General features: G+C 41.2%; 1 protein-coding gene across 2 annotated transcripts in view; it reads left to right on the forward strand.

The window, feature by feature from the left end:
• Positions 1 to 16,453, forward strand: part of WASHC5 (WASH complex subunit 5) — a 41,936-nt gene that overhangs the window by 8,953 nt on the left and 16,530 nt on the right. For both annotated transcript variants that reach the window (XM_070940332.1, XM_070940334.1), the window contains 13 exons: positions 182 to 295; positions 2,243 to 2,414; positions 4,247 to 4,374; positions 5,547 to 5,676; positions 6,948 to 7,060; positions 7,159 to 7,325; positions 7,836 to 7,911; positions 8,772 to 8,882; positions 10,603 to 10,743; positions 12,018 to 12,098; positions 13,305 to 13,406; positions 14,774 to 14,953; positions 16,310 to 16,434. In XM_070940332.1, coding sequence (XP_070796433.1) covers positions 182 to 295; positions 2,243 to 2,414; positions 4,247 to 4,374; positions 5,547 to 5,676; positions 6,948 to 7,060; positions 7,159 to 7,325; positions 7,836 to 7,911; positions 8,772 to 8,882; positions 10,603 to 10,743; positions 12,018 to 12,098; positions 13,305 to 13,406; positions 14,774 to 14,953; positions 16,310 to 16,434 — 1,640 coding nt within the window. The remainder of the gene's footprint in view (positions 1 to 181; positions 296 to 2,242; positions 2,415 to 4,246; positions 4,375 to 5,546; positions 5,677 to 6,947; positions 7,061 to 7,158; positions 7,326 to 7,835; positions 7,912 to 8,771; positions 8,883 to 10,602; positions 10,744 to 12,017; positions 12,099 to 13,304; positions 13,407 to 14,773; positions 14,954 to 16,309; positions 16,435 to 16,453) is intronic.

Raw genomic sequence — 16,453 nt, forward strand, 5'->3', positions numbered from 1 at the left:
CCACATGCATAACCATGGTTAACCATCTCTAAAGCCATGTATAGCCATCATAGCTAATACTGCAACCATGATTAGCCATCTCTGCAGCCAACTACACATAAATCTGTTTTGTGACGTGTTGATGCTTTTCTTTCCCCATAAATGAAGTTTTCAGGGACTTTGTTTTGGCTTCTGTTTGCAGGTTATTAGCATTTACATGGGAATATCAGTCAATCTGGGAGAAGCCTGGGAGCCATACAAGGCTGCCAAAACAGCTCTGAACTACACATTGGATCTTTCCAATGTTAAGGAGCAGGTAAGGAAATGTGATCTTATAGCAGGATAAGTGAAGTTATGTTGGAATCTGATTTGTTTTCATTAAATTTATCAACTTGTGATCTTCTCAGCAAATGTAAAGTTTTCCAAGGGCCTCTTACCTTAAGGCCTTCCTGTCTTGTTACCCTTAGCACCCTGAATTTGCACATACAAATGGGGAAAGGAAGGTGCGCACTCTAATGCTGAGCTTTGTCAGGAAGGAGAGCATAGCAGATTTAAATGGGAAGTGGGGGCATCTTCCCATGACTGTAGAACTACATCAGAAAGACTTTAAAATGGGAGGGAGGAAAGGAAGGAAGGAAGGTCTCGGCCAACCTTTGAGGAAGAATAGTAGATGCCTAGAACCATAGTGTGATTGACTGTTGTGGTCCTGCCCATGGAGCTAGCAGCGGAGTCGGACAGTGAGGAGGCTGGGGAGGACCATGGGCCAGTTCTAGAGTCTGGGGAACGCCCGGACGAGGGCTCTGCATCGAAGGCAGAGATGGGGCTAGGGCCATCTGGGAGTGATGTGCAGACTCCGGAGCCTCCAGAGGCGGACAGCCAAGAGGCAAAGGAACAGGAGGAGCCTGTTCCTAGTGCATGCATGCACAGAGCTGCCAGAAGGCAAGAGCAGCTAAAGCAAAAAGGACCACTCGGGAGTAAGGCCAGGAGATGATTGGCCCCTCCCAGAAGGTTTAAAAGAGCAGCAAAGGCTCTTGGGCTCTTTGTAGGAAAGCAACATTGCTAAATCTGTTTTCCACTTGGCGTCTCTTGTTTCTGAACTTTGTGGGGCTTTGCCAAAGAAGATAAAGGTTTGTGATAAGCCCGAAAGACTTTTTCTGAAGGACTTGTTTTGGAATTAATTTGAACTAAGCTGGGAATGAAGTAATTCCCAGCTGTTATAATAAAATAGTTTTGTTTGAGACTAATTGTGTCCTGCAATGACTAACTGAGTCTAGGTCACAACATTGACTGTGGCTGAAATTTAATAAAAGAAGCTGGACAAGATGTCTCAATCCACTTTTGCACCCTTCGCGGACTTACAAAACCCCCGAGTAACCATTTGTGCCCTTGTAGCATACTCATTAGCAAGCTTCAGTCAAATGTACTTGTTTATAATTCACAAGAGATAGCTATTTTTTCCTCTGCGTCCATTTCAAGGACTGATGACTTCACGCAAAATCTGTTGCTTGCTTAGCAGCAGGACACTTCCTTCTCCTAGGATACGCTTCAACTCTCCAGGCAAATAAATACTAAATCTGAATGATGCTAATCTTATTGAAGAGTCCCTTCCATGGCATTACGTGGCAGAGCAGAAATAAAAGCGGAGAAATTAATTAAAATAAATCCTCCTGTTCTGTAGACATAATCCCTTACATTTCTGTGTACAATCACCTACAGTTGAGATTGCCTGGTACTAATATATCCCATTTAAGCACTAACCAGATCTGACCCTGTTTCACTTTTTGAGAACAACCACAAACAGATTGCTGATTAGAAAAGAAACTTGGAAAGTAACTTCACCCGAACTAACATTGAACAGAGAAAGAATGATTTGCTTCCAAATCCTGACAGGGAAATTTGGCAATGATAGATTTCTTCATAAATTGGAAAGTAACTTATTCCATTAGAATATGTTGAACATCTGCATTTTTTTTTTTACATTTTGTAAATTAAGGGTTATCGTTTAAGTTATTTAGGAGTAACATATTTAAAAACTGAAGAATTTTAATAGTTTTGGTTAGGACCATTTATACCAGGTTACGCACTTGTTACTCTGGGTATCGAAAACTACAATTCCCCAGGTGTGTTAGACAATTTAGCCAAGCATGAAGGATGCTGGGAGATGTAGTTGAGCCTTTGCCCATGAGTTCTGAAATGTCCATTTCAGCCCTAGGGCTTTGCTGTTCCTCTGTTAATGCTAATCCTTTGTTTTCTGCCTTTGAAGGCCAGCCGAGCTGCTGCCGTCACTGAGCGTGTTCACACCCAAGTGCAACAATTTCTGAAAGAAGGTTGTTTAAGAGAAGAGATGGTGCTGGACAACATCCCAAAACTGCTGAACTGCTTAAGGGACTGCAACGTGGCCATCCGTTGGCTGATGCTTCATACTGCAGACTTGGGTAAGAGGTGATGATGGTTTGTTTTACAACAAGGATGGAGAATCCATTTAGAAAAGAGAGGTTTGCAAGTCACCTTTTCTTTTCTTTTATTTTAAAATAGTTTTTATTGAATATTTTACATTTTTAAAACCAAAAACATAATAGAAAAAGACAAAAAATGGGAAAAAAAGAAAAAATAGAAATCAAAACAAGAAATAAGAATGTAAATCGAAATTTGACCAATTGGAATCTAAGAGTATTGAATACTGGTAAGGATAAAATATTGACTATGTTAATAAATAGGATGCAAGTATATATAACAATTTAGTTTATAAGAATGTTCAATATGGTTATACAAGAATAAGAGAATGATTAGGCTGATTGAATTTAAAAGCAAAGATAATTGTCGATGCAGAAAGTTGTAAAATATTATATAATGTTGTTATATGTGTTTTGCATTTTACTGTTTGGCAAGTCACCTTTTATTTTCATGCCCTGGTTAGAGACAGACCCTTTTCAAATTCCCCTCAGTTCTGGGCCCAATTGTGGCCGTAAGTGGAGGACCATCTGTAATTCATATGCAGTCTCCATATTCAGGATCCATGTATGTTAAAAAACCTAACAAGGGAAGCCATGGTCTTCAGACCCCATTTGGAATGTTTCAAGGGAATGGAAACTCTTGCTCCTGCTGAAAAATGTGATGCCGGAGAAAAATATCACTTTTCTTTCAGCTATACACAGCAGTCTGCTCTTTCTATACATCAATATTTACAAATATTTAAGTATATATTTATTTGACGTTCATTTTCTACTTTATATCATTTCTTCTTTGCTAACAAAAGATCATACACATTTTCCCCCTCCTTTCTTTCTTCATTCATTTAACTTATTTCCTTATGTTTCAACCATTCATACCATCTACTCCAATATGTTTGATTTTTAATGTGTTTTTAATGTGTTTAAAATAAAAAACTTTTTAAAAATTAAAAAGAAAAGAAAAATGTGATGCCAGTTTCAAGTTGTCGGGGAATTGGGCAGCTGGCGTCCAAATGGAATCAGTCAAACTTGTGGTTTTATATAAATAAATATATTTAACATCTATATTTAGAGCATAAGGGACATGGTGACACGGTGGCTAAGATGCTGAGATGTCGATCGAAAGGTCGGCAGTTCAGCGGTTCGAATCCCTAGTGCCACGTAACAGGGTGAGCTCCCGTTACTTGTCCCAGCTTCTGCCAACCTAGCAGTTCGAAAGCACATAAAAAATGCAAGTAGAAAAATAGGGACCACCTTTGGTGGGAAGGTAACAGCATTCCGTGAGCCTTTGGTGTTTAGTCATGCTGGCCACATGACCACGGAGACGTCTTCAGACAGAACTGGCTCTTCGGCTTTGAAACAGAGATTGTCTTATGCCGGAGCCACACTCTCCAACCAATCAACCCCAACTGTGTGTTCTGGCCTATTATACCCTTTACTGTTCCCGCTATTAAATACCTTAACACAAGTTCATTTATATGTCTGTGGAGATTCTCAATCATCCAGGTTGTCCCTTTTTCAAGAGGCAACTGGAATTTCTAGTTTTTCTTTGAAGACGTTTCGCTTCTCACCCAAGAAGCTTCTTCAGCTCTGACTGGATGGTGGGAAATGGGGTGGGGTTTCCCACCATCCAGTCCGAGCTGAAGAAGCTTCTTGGATGAGAAGCGAAATGTCTTTAAAAAAAAAAACCAGAAAGTCCAGTTGCCTCTTGAAAAAAGCTTGTCCTTTGGGACAAGTTCACTTTTAATAATGATTTCAAATAATTTGCTACCCTTGAAAAAAAAAAAAGCACACCCTCTTTTTCCTTCCCTCCCCAGCTTATGATCCAAATAACAAGCGCCTCCGCCAGATAAAAGACCAAGTTCTCACTGACTCCAGATTCAATCCCAAGATTCTTTTCCAGCTCCTCCTGGATACAGCCCAGTTTGAATTCATTTTGAAAGAGGTAAAAAAAATTAATAAATCTGGGGGCTCATTTCTGAGGTGGAAGGGAGTGTGGCACAGTACATACGAAGCTATGGGTCGTTCCAAAATGATAGCACTTGAAAATTCAGATTTTATGCAATTTGGCTATTTATTTAGGGTGTCGGGGCAATTGTTCTCTTGGGTCATAGATGTATCACTGCAAGAACCCAGAAAAACAGCCTCATGAGTTCTTTTTTTTCTCTTTAAAATCCTTGAAGGAGAATTTCATAAAATAAATGTTTGGGTTTTTTTTTAAGATGGCCTGATCCTTTCTTATTTTCTTGCAGAATCTTTGAAAAATGTATTATTGATGATTTCTTATCTTTATGTGTTTATTTATCAAATTTCTGTAGCACCCATTATATTTGCATGACTTCGGGCCTTTTACAAATAAAACAATAAAATCATGCAGAGGTAGCCCCCACCCTGCAACCATCCGTTTAGCGACTGTTCGAAGTTACTACAGTGCCTTATGACCGGTTCTTGCACCAACAACTGTTGTAATGTCCCCATGGTCACATGACCAAAATATGGGTGCTTAGCAACCTGCATATGTTATGATTGTTTCAGCATCCTGGGATCATGCGATCTCCATTTGTGACTCTTGCAGCTGGCATCCCACAAGCAAAGTGAATGGAGGAAGCTGGAGTCACTTAATGATCATAAGATTCATTTAACAACCAGGGTAATTCACCTAACAGGTGTGGCAAAATAAGGTTGCAAAATCAGTCATGACTCACTTAACAACCCCCACACTTAGCAACCGACGTTCCGGTGTTAGATGTGGTCTACCTGTAAAAGCATAGTTAAAAAACAAAATTAACAAAATATATGTATTTATCAAACATATTTTAACGTATGGCGAGTCAAATAGAGTGCTTTTAAGTTTATTTGATCAACATTCTGACATATACCTCTTCTTCCTAATCAGATATTTTGAGTCATAGACCCAGCTCTGCAAGCTGATTTTTTGGGTCAGTGATTTCAATAGGACTTGCAGCGATTCACTGACATCCTTAAGTGCGTCATTAACAACTTTGTGTTTTGGCCACTTGTCTTTTAATCTAAGCTTCCCAGAGGAGCTTTGGGTAATAAGATGGGTGGCATATAAGTTTAATAAATAAATCTGAGAAACGTCTCTCTTTCCACTAGATGTTCAAACAAATGTTGTCAGAAAAACAAACAAAGTGGGAGAGCTATAAAACAGAAGGATCCGAAAGAATGGCCGAACTGGCGGATGTCTTTTCAGGAGTGAAACCATTAACCAGAGTGGAGAAAAACGGTAGGCTGAAACAGAAATTCACTGCATTTATTTATTCAGGCATTCTGATTTTATCTTGTGTGAGTGGTTGCTTTTAGTTTTTAGCAGACGTGGCCATTGTCTTCATGCTGTTGGCTCTTTTTAAGAGGAGAAAAATGGAGGGTTAAATTTTTTCAGTGAATTAATAAAGAGCAACGATGAATTGTGTTCAGTATTTATTTGATAGATGTGACGCTTGCTATTCAGACCTATGTCCTCTAGAAACATCTGCTGAAATATTGCAAGTTGAATCCTTTCGTGGCAGGTGCATATTTAATAAATTAAGCATTTCTGGCAGTGAGATGGTCACATATTTCCATGTTTTTATGGAGTAAGCAGAAATACATCTTCTTTCTCGAAGCTAAAAAAAATGGCAAGAATCCTGCCTCTGTATTTTCCCCCCACAAATCAGGCTTCTAAGTCTTGCATTGCCGTGGCGCATAAAGGTTAGTGTGATGAACCGGGGTGTGGCACGAAGGCAACACAGCCAGAGAACCGGCATTAGTCCCTTTATTGGCACCAACTTTGCCCCCAACGTCCCGTTTACTCTCTGGTCTGGAGAAAAGCTCTCCCACAAACCTGCAGCAGCTTCTGTCCGCAGATACTCCAGTCCAAATGCTGTAAGCAGAATGACTGCAGATAAGTCACTCCAGCAGAGCAACTTAATGAGTCCCAAAAGCTTCACAGCAATAATTCCAGCAAGACAAGATAAGCACACAGAAGCACTACTATAACTCAAACAGTCAGGAGGAATGCCAGGAATGCAGGCCCCAGTCTCAACACTAGATGGATTCAGCCTCTCCTTTAAACTCCATCCCCAGGTATCCCTTGTGATGGGAATCGGGGCCCTTCCTCGTAAACCACGCAACCCACGTTGCTCTCTTCTGTGTTCTTCCCTGCATGCCCTAGGATGAGGAGGGGGTGGGCCTTGGTCTTCATCTGAACCCCCTCTCCCTTGTTCTACCTCTGCTCTGCCCAGCCTGACTTTGCCCTTCCCCAATTTCCTCCACAGCCAACAGAGCCACTCTCCCACTTTCTGTCAACTGTCCGTCTTCAGACTCCAACGGGGGCATGACAATTAGTATGTTTGCAAATGAAAGAAAACAATCCTCTAATTCTATTTTTGCTTTTTTTAGTCAATATTTGGAAACGCAACATTTGTAAACTGAGAGTTTAGGGGAGTTTCAGGGGCATTGACAGTCACACCTGCCACCACAAGTTGACCCCTTTTATTCCTTTTCCTGCCTGAACAGAAAATCTGCAAGCTTGGTTTAGAGAAATCTCCAAGCAGATCATGTCTCTGAATTATAACGACTCCACTGCAGCAGGCAGGAAAACAGTGCAGTTGATTCAAGCTTTGGAAGAGGTAAGGAGGGAGTTCCTTGTCTACAAATATTTGCTTGGTGGAATAATACGATTGAAAACCTCCCCAGGGAATGAGTTGCATTCAAATGCTTCATGCAGGTCCAGGAATTTCACCAGCTGGAGTCCAACCTTCACGTTTGCCAGTTTCTCGCAGACTCTCGTAAGTTCCTCCATCAAATGATCCGAACCATCAACATTAAAGAAGAGGTTTTAATCACCATGCAGATCGTAGGGGACCTTTCCTACGCTTGGCAGCTCATCGACAGGTATGACAATACAGAGGCATTCGGAATTATTCTTACTGGTACTGATTACAGCTAGTCCTCGACGTACGACCACAGTTGTGCCCAAAATTTATGTTGCAAAGTGAGACATTTGTGACGTGAGTTATGTCCAATTTTATGACCTTCCTTGCCACCATTGTTAAGTGAATCATCGCAGCAGTTACATTATTAACACAATTGTTAAGTGAATCTGGTTTCCCCATCCACTTTGCTTGTCAGAAGGTCGCAAAAAGTGATCCCGGGACTCCGGGACACTGCAACCGTCATAAATATGAACCAGTTGCCATTTAAATCTTAACCATGTTATGTCTGTTTTAGTCCTTACTAAACTAATTTTTGTGTGCATCTTTCTAAGCATAGCAGAAAACCACACCGCTCATTTTTGGCAATTGTCAGAGGGCCACAAAAATATTTTCTCACACCTGTGTCCTGGAATATTGGTTTCACTGATCATGACTTTATTTCTTCTCCCCTCCTGCCTTCCCTTTCCAGTTTCACCTCTATCATGCAGGAAAGTATAAGAGTCAGCCCATCTATGGTAACCAAACTCCGGGCCACCTTTTTAAAGGTGAGTTGGTTAGTATAACAGTATAACAACTCCAGCTTTTGGGAGGTCAGGTTGGGAAGCCTTTATATCTTTTGGAGGGGGGGGAGGACTCATTTTTCTCCCTCTTCAAATCCTTTGTCTCAAGTTTACAAATTGGATTTCCAAGACCATAAAGAACTGATCCATTTTATTGGTGCGTATTTCCAGAATGGAATTAGGCTTTGAAAAATAACTAAGGGTCTATTTGATTCAAGATACTTTCCACTTAAAAGGTAAAGGTTCCCCTCGCACATATGTGCTAGTTGTTCCCAACTCTAGGGGGCAGTGCTCATCTCCATTACAAAGCCGAAGAGCCAGCGCTGTCCGAAGACGACTCCATGGTCATGTGGCCGGCATGACTAAACGCTGAAGGTGCACGGAACGCTGTTACCTTCCCACCAAAGGGGGTCCCTATTTTCCTACTTGCATTTTTTATGTGCTTTCGAATTGCTAGGTTGGCAGAAGCTGTGACAAGTAACTGGAGCTCACCCCGTTACACAGCACTAGGGATTCGAACTGCTGAACTGCCGACCTTTCAATCGACAAGCTCAGCGTCTTAGTCACTGAGCCACCGGGTCCACTTTCCACTTACATAATCATTATTTTCACTCTCATGCGTGGAAGTGTGAGGCTCAGTTTACCAAAGACAAAGCTTGCTTAGCCACATTTTGTTAAATAAGCTTCAACTGGCTGAGTTCATATAGTTAGTAGACTAAGTCACAAACCATGATTTATAAGGCCTAGATTCATTCATTGCACTAAGCCACTAGCAAGAAAAAACATATTATAAGGTAAAGTATATCTGGGAACCTTGCTGACATCTCTGTGTCACTTACTTCCAGCTGGCTTCAGCTCTTGACATGCCCCTTCTTCGCATCAATCAAGCAAACAGTCCTGATCTTCTCAGTGTATCACAGTACTATTCTGGAGAACTGGTGTCCTATGTGAGAAAGGTGAGCAGGATCACTTTGGGGGGATATTTTCTCCCCTGTTACAAACTGGGAAAGTGTTGTGGCCTGCCAGCAGCCAGCAGAGTTGAACAGTGAGGAGGTTGGGGAGGAACATGGGCCAGTCCTGGAGTCTGAGGAAGGCTCAGATGAGGGCTCTGCATCGGAGGCAAAGAGGGGGCCAAGGCCATCTGGTAGTTCTTTGCTGCCTCCAGAGTCTCCGGAGTCTGACATCAGCGAGGCAGAAGAACAGTGTGAGCCTGTTCTCAGTATGCGCATGCACAGAGCTGCCAGGAGACAGGAACAATTAAGAAACAGGCTCGACTTGGGAGTAAGGCTTAGAGATGATTGGCCCCTCCCATAAGACATAAAAGGAAGAGCAAACGGGACGTGAGCTTTTGCAGGAAGCAATTAGTTCATCTGGCCGATTCAAGATTTGAAAATTCTGTTTGTGACTCTGTGCCAAGTTTGGCCTTGCCCTGCATCTGGAAATTAGCTCTTTGGCAGCGTTCCACGTGAGATAGGTGGGTGTTGATAACCTTCCTCTGAAAGACTGTTTATCAAGCCTTGTGGACTGTAAATGAAAGTAATTTACAGCCCTATGAATTAAAGAGGTTTGCCGGGACTAAGTTTGTGCTGTTTAATTTCTAAGGAAGTCTAAGTCAGAACAGAAAGCCATTTTTCAAGAGTTCCCCTCTGGAAGAACTTTACAGTAGACCATTGTTTCTCAGCCAGAATACAGAATAACAGAGTTAGAAGGGACCTTGGAGGTCTTCGAGCCAGCACCCTGCTCCTATACTATTCTGGATAAATGGCTGTCCAATCTCTTCTTAAAAACCTCCAGTGATGGAGACAAGGAGTTCCACTGATTATCTGTTCTCACTGTCAGGAAATTTCTCCCTAGTTATAGATAGGATTTGTGGTCTTCCAGAGTTTCCCATTCTGACTGTGGAATTCTGGAAATTGAAATCCACACATCGTAAAAATGGCTGAAGTTGAGAAAATGCTTGCAGCAGGCTATCACACTTCAAGCTGAACCTCCTGGCCTTTGTAGCCAGAGACTTTCTAGACCTTTCAACCAAGGATAGTCTCCTTTATCCCAGTCCCAGAAGCCAGAAACGAAGTTGATTTGGATCTTCCTGCCCAAATCCAGCAATAAAAAAACTGAACAACAACCTAAGAATGTAAAGAGTAGTTGTGTAATCACTCAGCATTCAACCTGGGAACTTTTATAATGAGAATGTTCTCTATTTAAATCAGTAAAGGTACATCTCTAGATAAAAATAATATAATTTTACTGGAGAAGGGAAATATAAAAAAGAAAGGGAAGGTAGTAAACACATACACCAAATTCTAAATAATATTGACTGAAACAGTTTATTATATCCTGTTGGGATAGATCACATTTATCTATGTGGCTGCTAGAAAGCCAGTTTGGTGTACAAGTAGTCCTCGCTTAATGACCATTTGTTCAGCAACTGTCTTAAATTACAATGGCACTGAACAATTTATGACTCCTCCTTCCCCCCCAATAAAAGATGAAAAAGGCTTTACTGGCAGGTAACAAAAGATAACTTTTGCTAATTCAGATCTCTCTTCATGCGATGCTTCAGTGAGATGCTTCACTGTCATGCTAAAAATTAGAGGGGCGTCACACCCCTTAAAGGAACTACTGTTTCATTAAGCCATAATTTTGCATTTGTTTTATGTTGTTTTTGGAGAAAAGGTTTTACAGATCATTCCGGAAAGCATGTTCACTTCCCTTCTGAAGATTATAAAACTGCAGACTCACGACATCATTGAGGTGCCAACTCGCTTGGACAAAGACAAGCTGCGAGATTATGCTCAACTTGGACCACGCTACGAGGTGCATCAAAGTTCACAGGGTTAGAGAGATTAGGTGCACTTTTGGAATTTGTATGAATTTTACAGACTCATGCTCAGGTTTGTTTGTCACCAAAGCCAGCTAGATGCCTTCAAGTGATAGGATTTGATGGACATAGCCAATTCCCGTTGTTTTTCCTAAGATCTCATTAAACCATCCAGAATTCAATAATTCAGTTTATTGTACTATCCAGACCAGATGGCATTTTATAGGTGCAAATGAAAGTTTTCCTGCAGATCAAAGAATGAGAGAATGAGGACTGACACTTTTATGAGAGCTATGTGCATGAATAAACTCTCATATTCAGAATCGAGATCATTGATCTAAGTTTTGTATCCAGTAACCAGCTTTTAGAGGCAGGGAACCTTTCCAGGAAAGGTGGAGATCTGGGACTTCCTCCTTTCAAAGTCTCTTGGTTAAGCTGAAGCTGTAAATAAATATATTTGACACCCCCCCACACACACACACACAATATAAACCTTCACCCACATATCCTTCTATATTCCAAATAAAATGGAAGAAGCTGATCTGGTTTGTTAATTATAAATGCTGGTAGAATAGTGTTAAGTAGTAAGTCATCATTTATAGAGATTCTCGAATCATCCAGATCATGGATGCTTTTTTCCAAAAAGCAACTGGATTTTCTTGATGTCTTTCTTTATTTATTTTTTTTTAAAATGAACTGAAGAAGCTTCTTGGATGAGAAGCAAAATGTTTTCAAAGAAAAAAAAAAGTTCAGCTGTCTTTTGAAAAAAAGCACCTTTGGGACAACCATGACCTGGATGATCTGTAATAAAGAATGTATATTTATCAGGAAAATTGAAAGCTTGTTTCCATCCCTCTTGTCATAAGGAAGTGACAGTTGGGCATGTTATTTAAAACAGGAAACTAAGGAGAAAAAATGTCTATGGAGATTCTTAGTCATCTGGGTCATAGTTGTCCCCAAAGTGCTTTTTCAAAAGGCAACTGGACTTTCTTTTTCTTTTTTTTTTCCTTTGAAGACGTTTCACTTCTCATCCAAGATGCTTCTTCACCTCTGAAGAAGAGCTGAAGAAACTTCTTGGATGAGAAGTGAAACGTCTTCAAAGAAGAACCAGAAAGTCCAGTTGCCTCTTGAAAAAGTGCCTTTGGGATAAGGAAAAAAAAGCCCATGTGGTGAAAAAAGAAAACAGCTTCCTTATCAATGATGTTCTTTTCACCTGCCCAATGCTCTGGAGGTTCCTTCTAATGACCAACCTCTCCTCTCTTTCTCAAAGGTTGCTAAGCTTACACACGCCATCTCCATTTTCACAGAAGGCATCCTGATGATGAAAACAACATTGGTTGGCATCATCAAGGTAACGTTTTCCATTGCGGGTGGATGAGAAAATCTTGTCGGTTGCTCAAATTAAGTTTCATGAATTTGGGGATAGGTGAGGGCCCTGTGAAAATGACACAGTAGCATCGCCTGAAGGAATAGCAGTTTTGAAGGTCATTTTTCAAGGGATATTTGTGTGCATGTATGTTTCTTCAAAAAGGGACGTGATGGCTCAAGGGCTAAGACGCTGAGCTTGTCGATCGAAAGGTCAGCAGTTCGAATCCCTAGTGCCGTGTAACGGAGTGAGCTCCCGTTATTTGTCCCAGCTTCTGCCAACCTAGCAGTTCAAAAGCATGTAAAAAATGCAAGTAGAAAAATAGGGACCACCTTTGGTGGGAAGGTAACAGCGTTCCGTGTGCCTTTGGCGTTTAATCATGCCAGCCACATGACCATGGAGACGTCTTCGGACAGCGCTGGCTCTTGGGCTTTGAAACAGAGATGAGCACCGCCCCCCTAGAATCAGGAACGACTAACACGTATGTGCGAGGGGAACCTTTACCTTTACCTTACCTTATGTTTCTTCAAATCAGTATTGACTCCCGGTGATTGCCTGGATTAGTCCCTGCAATTATAGCTACCACATGATCTTCAAAGAGGCCTTCATAAGTCTTCCATGATCAACATGAAAAACAATCTCGAGAGGCATCTACTATCAGAATATTGAGGACGTAGCTGTTCTGCAAAGGTTTCCTCCCTTGGAGATGATCTTATCTTCCTCAAGATAAAACTCTTAGTTCAGGCATAGCATAATTCTCAGGGCTGCCACAAAGAAGAGGGAGTCAAACTATTCTCCAAAGCACCTGAGGGCAGAACAAGAAGCAATGGGTGGAAACTAATCAAGGAGAGAAGCAATTTAGAAATAAGGAGAAATTTCCTGACAATTAGAACAATTCTGAGTCTCCGGAAAAGGGCGGCATATAAATCAACCAATAAATAAATAAAATAAATAAATAATAAGTGGAACAACCTGCCTGAGAAGTTGTGAATGCTCCAACGCTGGAAATTTTTAAGAAGATGTTGGATAACCATTTGTCTGAAGTGGTGTAGGGTTTCCTGCCTAAGCACGGGGTTGGACTAGAAAACCTCCAAGGTCCCTTCCAACTCTGTTCTATAATAAAGAGTAGGAAAGACTTATCCAACAAATAGAAAGGCACATTATGATTTCTGTCTTCTATGGGTTTTCTAGGTTGATCCAAAGCAGTTGCTTGAAGATGGAATTAGAAAGGAGCTGGTCAAACGTGTGGCTTTTGCCCTACACCGAGGGCTCACCTTCAATCCTAGAGCAAAGGTACAAGATGATCTAATTCCAATTTAGCCTAGCTCTTTTGTTATCTCACCAACAGTTACAGTAAAATTCTCATACTTCTTTGTTCCCCTTTTAGAAATTACCGTATTTTTCAGACTATAAAATGTACTATTTTCCCCCCTAAAAGAAGGTGGAAATGTTGGTGTGTCTTATACACCGAATACGGCCATTTTTTGCCTCCTGAAACCCCTCCCCACGCATCCCGTTTTTGCGAAAAACGGGATGCGCAGAGGGTTTAGGAGGCCTGCAGAGTGGTCCTGGGGACTGGGGAGGGCAAAAACAGGATGTGTGGGGGGGTTCAGGAGGCCAAAATGGGCCCGTTTTTCATGAAAACGGGACGCACAGAGGGTTTGGGAGATCTGCAGAGTACTCCTGGGGGCTGGGGAGGAAAAAAAACCAGACCAAAAACTATTTCTTTTTTTTTATGTTTTCCTCTTCGAAATCTTGGTGCGTCTTATAGTCTGAAAAATACGGTAAATGTTTCAAGTCATCTTCCTACAGGTTCATTGGAATTCTTTATTGGCCACGTGTGATTGGTCACACACAAGGAATGTGTGAAAGAGAGATTCACGAAAGAGGTTTCACACATCACACAACCTCAAATTTTATTTTGGATTTATGGGCAATTCTTTTAAAAGGTGGTGAGGCAGGGATGTTCCAGCTTGCGAATACAATTTAAAAATACTTGGAACCAGAGCAGCCTTTCCTTATCTCCACCTTGTAATGGTGAAATACTTTCTCCTTGGAAGGAAAGGAGAAGGTTTCAGGAAAGAGATCTGGAGGAGGAAATTTTGGAATAGCAGCATCTACAAGTAGTCCTCAATTTACAACCACGGTTGGGACTGAATTTCCATTCCTAAGCATGGAGGTTGTTAAGTAAGTCATGCTTGATTTTACAACCTATTTTGCCATGGTTGTTGAGCAGATCACTGCCGTTGACTTTGTTTGCCGGAAGCCAGCTGGGAAGGTTACAAATGGCAATCACATGACCCTGGGACATTGAAACCATGGTTAAATAAATGCCAGTTTCCAAGTGCCCAAATTCTGATCACAAGATTGTGGGGATGCTGCAACAGTCATAAGTGTGACGACCTGTTGTAAGTCGCTAAATGAATGGCTGTAAGTTGAGGACTATCTGTACTGGGATGTGCACAAAGAGATTAAAGTAATCAAAATGGCAGCTGCAACTGTGCAGTCCAAACTCACAGTCCTTCCTTAGCATCTCCTATCATGAGTTTCCTAAACCTGCCGTTCTGTAGTTATCCCTGAATGGAGAAAGAACAAATTTAAGAAAGCAAAGATGGTGAATATCCTTCTGATGGCTCTTTTAATCTTCCCTATTTCCACAGCCCAGCGAGCTCATGCCCAGGCTGAGAGATATGGCAGCCACAATGGATGGGTTCCACCGTTCCTTTGAGTACATCCAGGACTATGTCAACATCTGTGGATTAAAGATTTGGCAGGAGGAAGTATCCCGAATTATTAATTACAACGTGGAGCAGGAATGCAACAACTTCTTAAGGACAAAGGTATTAAACCCCCTTAATTAAAAAGCTGTAGACTGTATGGAGGCCAATAGAAAAAAATATATATTTGTAGCTCAGGGCTGCACTACAGTGTCCTTGATGCTCGCTGAGCCTGATTGTTGCCTAAATGCAGATTTCTGGCAAATGCGTCAGACAGTAGTCATATGTGTCAGAATATTCACGAACTGAAATAGGGCTTAGTAACAAGGTCAGCCAATGTATAGGCATAGCAACTACGTCAGCCAATGGGAGCTGATTGGTGACTGAAACAGTTTGGAGCCTGGGCGTGGCTTAGCTCTGCTCAGCTCTGAAACTGAAACTAGTCTGTCTGCAGCATTGAAACTGAAATTGTTCTCTCCTCTGCCTGTGTTTGCTACTACCACGTTGGAGAATCTGCCATTGGTATTGTATGTTTATTTCATGTGTTCTATTATATATGCAAAGAGAAGTTCATGAATCCTGCTGAATCAGTTACTTGTGTGTGCTTTCTGGATTTGATTGCTGTAACAAACTCTGACAATATGGCCAAGGTGTTGTAGAAAGAGAAGACTGAACAACATTCCTGGGTCAGCCAGAGTCAGTTTATTGCGTAGTTTCAGAACCAGATTTGAATCTGCAATTCTGAACAAAGGAAGAGTTCTGATACAACTGTTTTTATACCTTTCCAAGACAAAGGATTTTGCTAGCACAGCAGTTTTCCATATATGGTTAACATACATTTGTTACATGATAATTGACACTTTTTAATTACCAAATTCCTACATTAATTTATAGTACATGAGATAATTTTACCTAAACATCCTCCTTAGTTCTGTATCCACTGATGCGTAGATTTATGGCTTCCTTTGATAATAATTAACTTTTGTTTCATATGGATGTCTCTGCATCCTTGACAGATAGGCCCCTCAGAAGATATGTTGCCAAGAATGGAATTTAGCTGACAGTGTAATCTCTGAACAAGCACATTTCTTTCTTTATAATAATGTGAATAAAGAGGGTCCTCCGGTGTTCATATAGCTGACCCTATACCATTCACATTATTATATTATTCACATTATTCACTTTAAAGGGGGGGAGAGCGGAACTTCGGAACCAGGTTGTAAGTGCCTTGAGCAGGGGTGGGGGATGTCTGTCAAAAATTCAGTTACTGTTGACTGGGTGACCAGCCATAAGTCGACTATCTGTAGATGATGTGGACAGACTGAGAGCAGCTGTCAAGAGCCCTGAAACCCAACACACCGATAGATAACACGAGGATACCGTGGTCTTTGAAAAACAGCCTGATGGGTTTGGAAACACACAATTAGGTGTATAATCAGAATATAGCTGAGCATGACTTCACTGTGCGTGTCTTTTCAGATTCAAGACTGGCAAAGCATCTACCAATCCACCCATATTCCAATACCCAAATTTGTGCCTACAGATGAATCTGTTACTTTTATCGGTCGCCTCTGCAGAGAAATTCTGAGAATCACTGACCCAAAGTAAGCGGGCTGCATAATT

Source organism: Pituophis catenifer, unplaced genomic scaffold (genome assembly GCF_029215685.1).
Source record: "Pituophis catenifer annectens isolate HBS135680 unplaced genomic scaffold, rPitCat1.0.hap2 SCAF_3, whole genome shotgun sequence".
NCBI lineage: Eukaryota > Metazoa > Chordata > Lepidosauria > Squamata > Colubridae > Pituophis > Pituophis catenifer.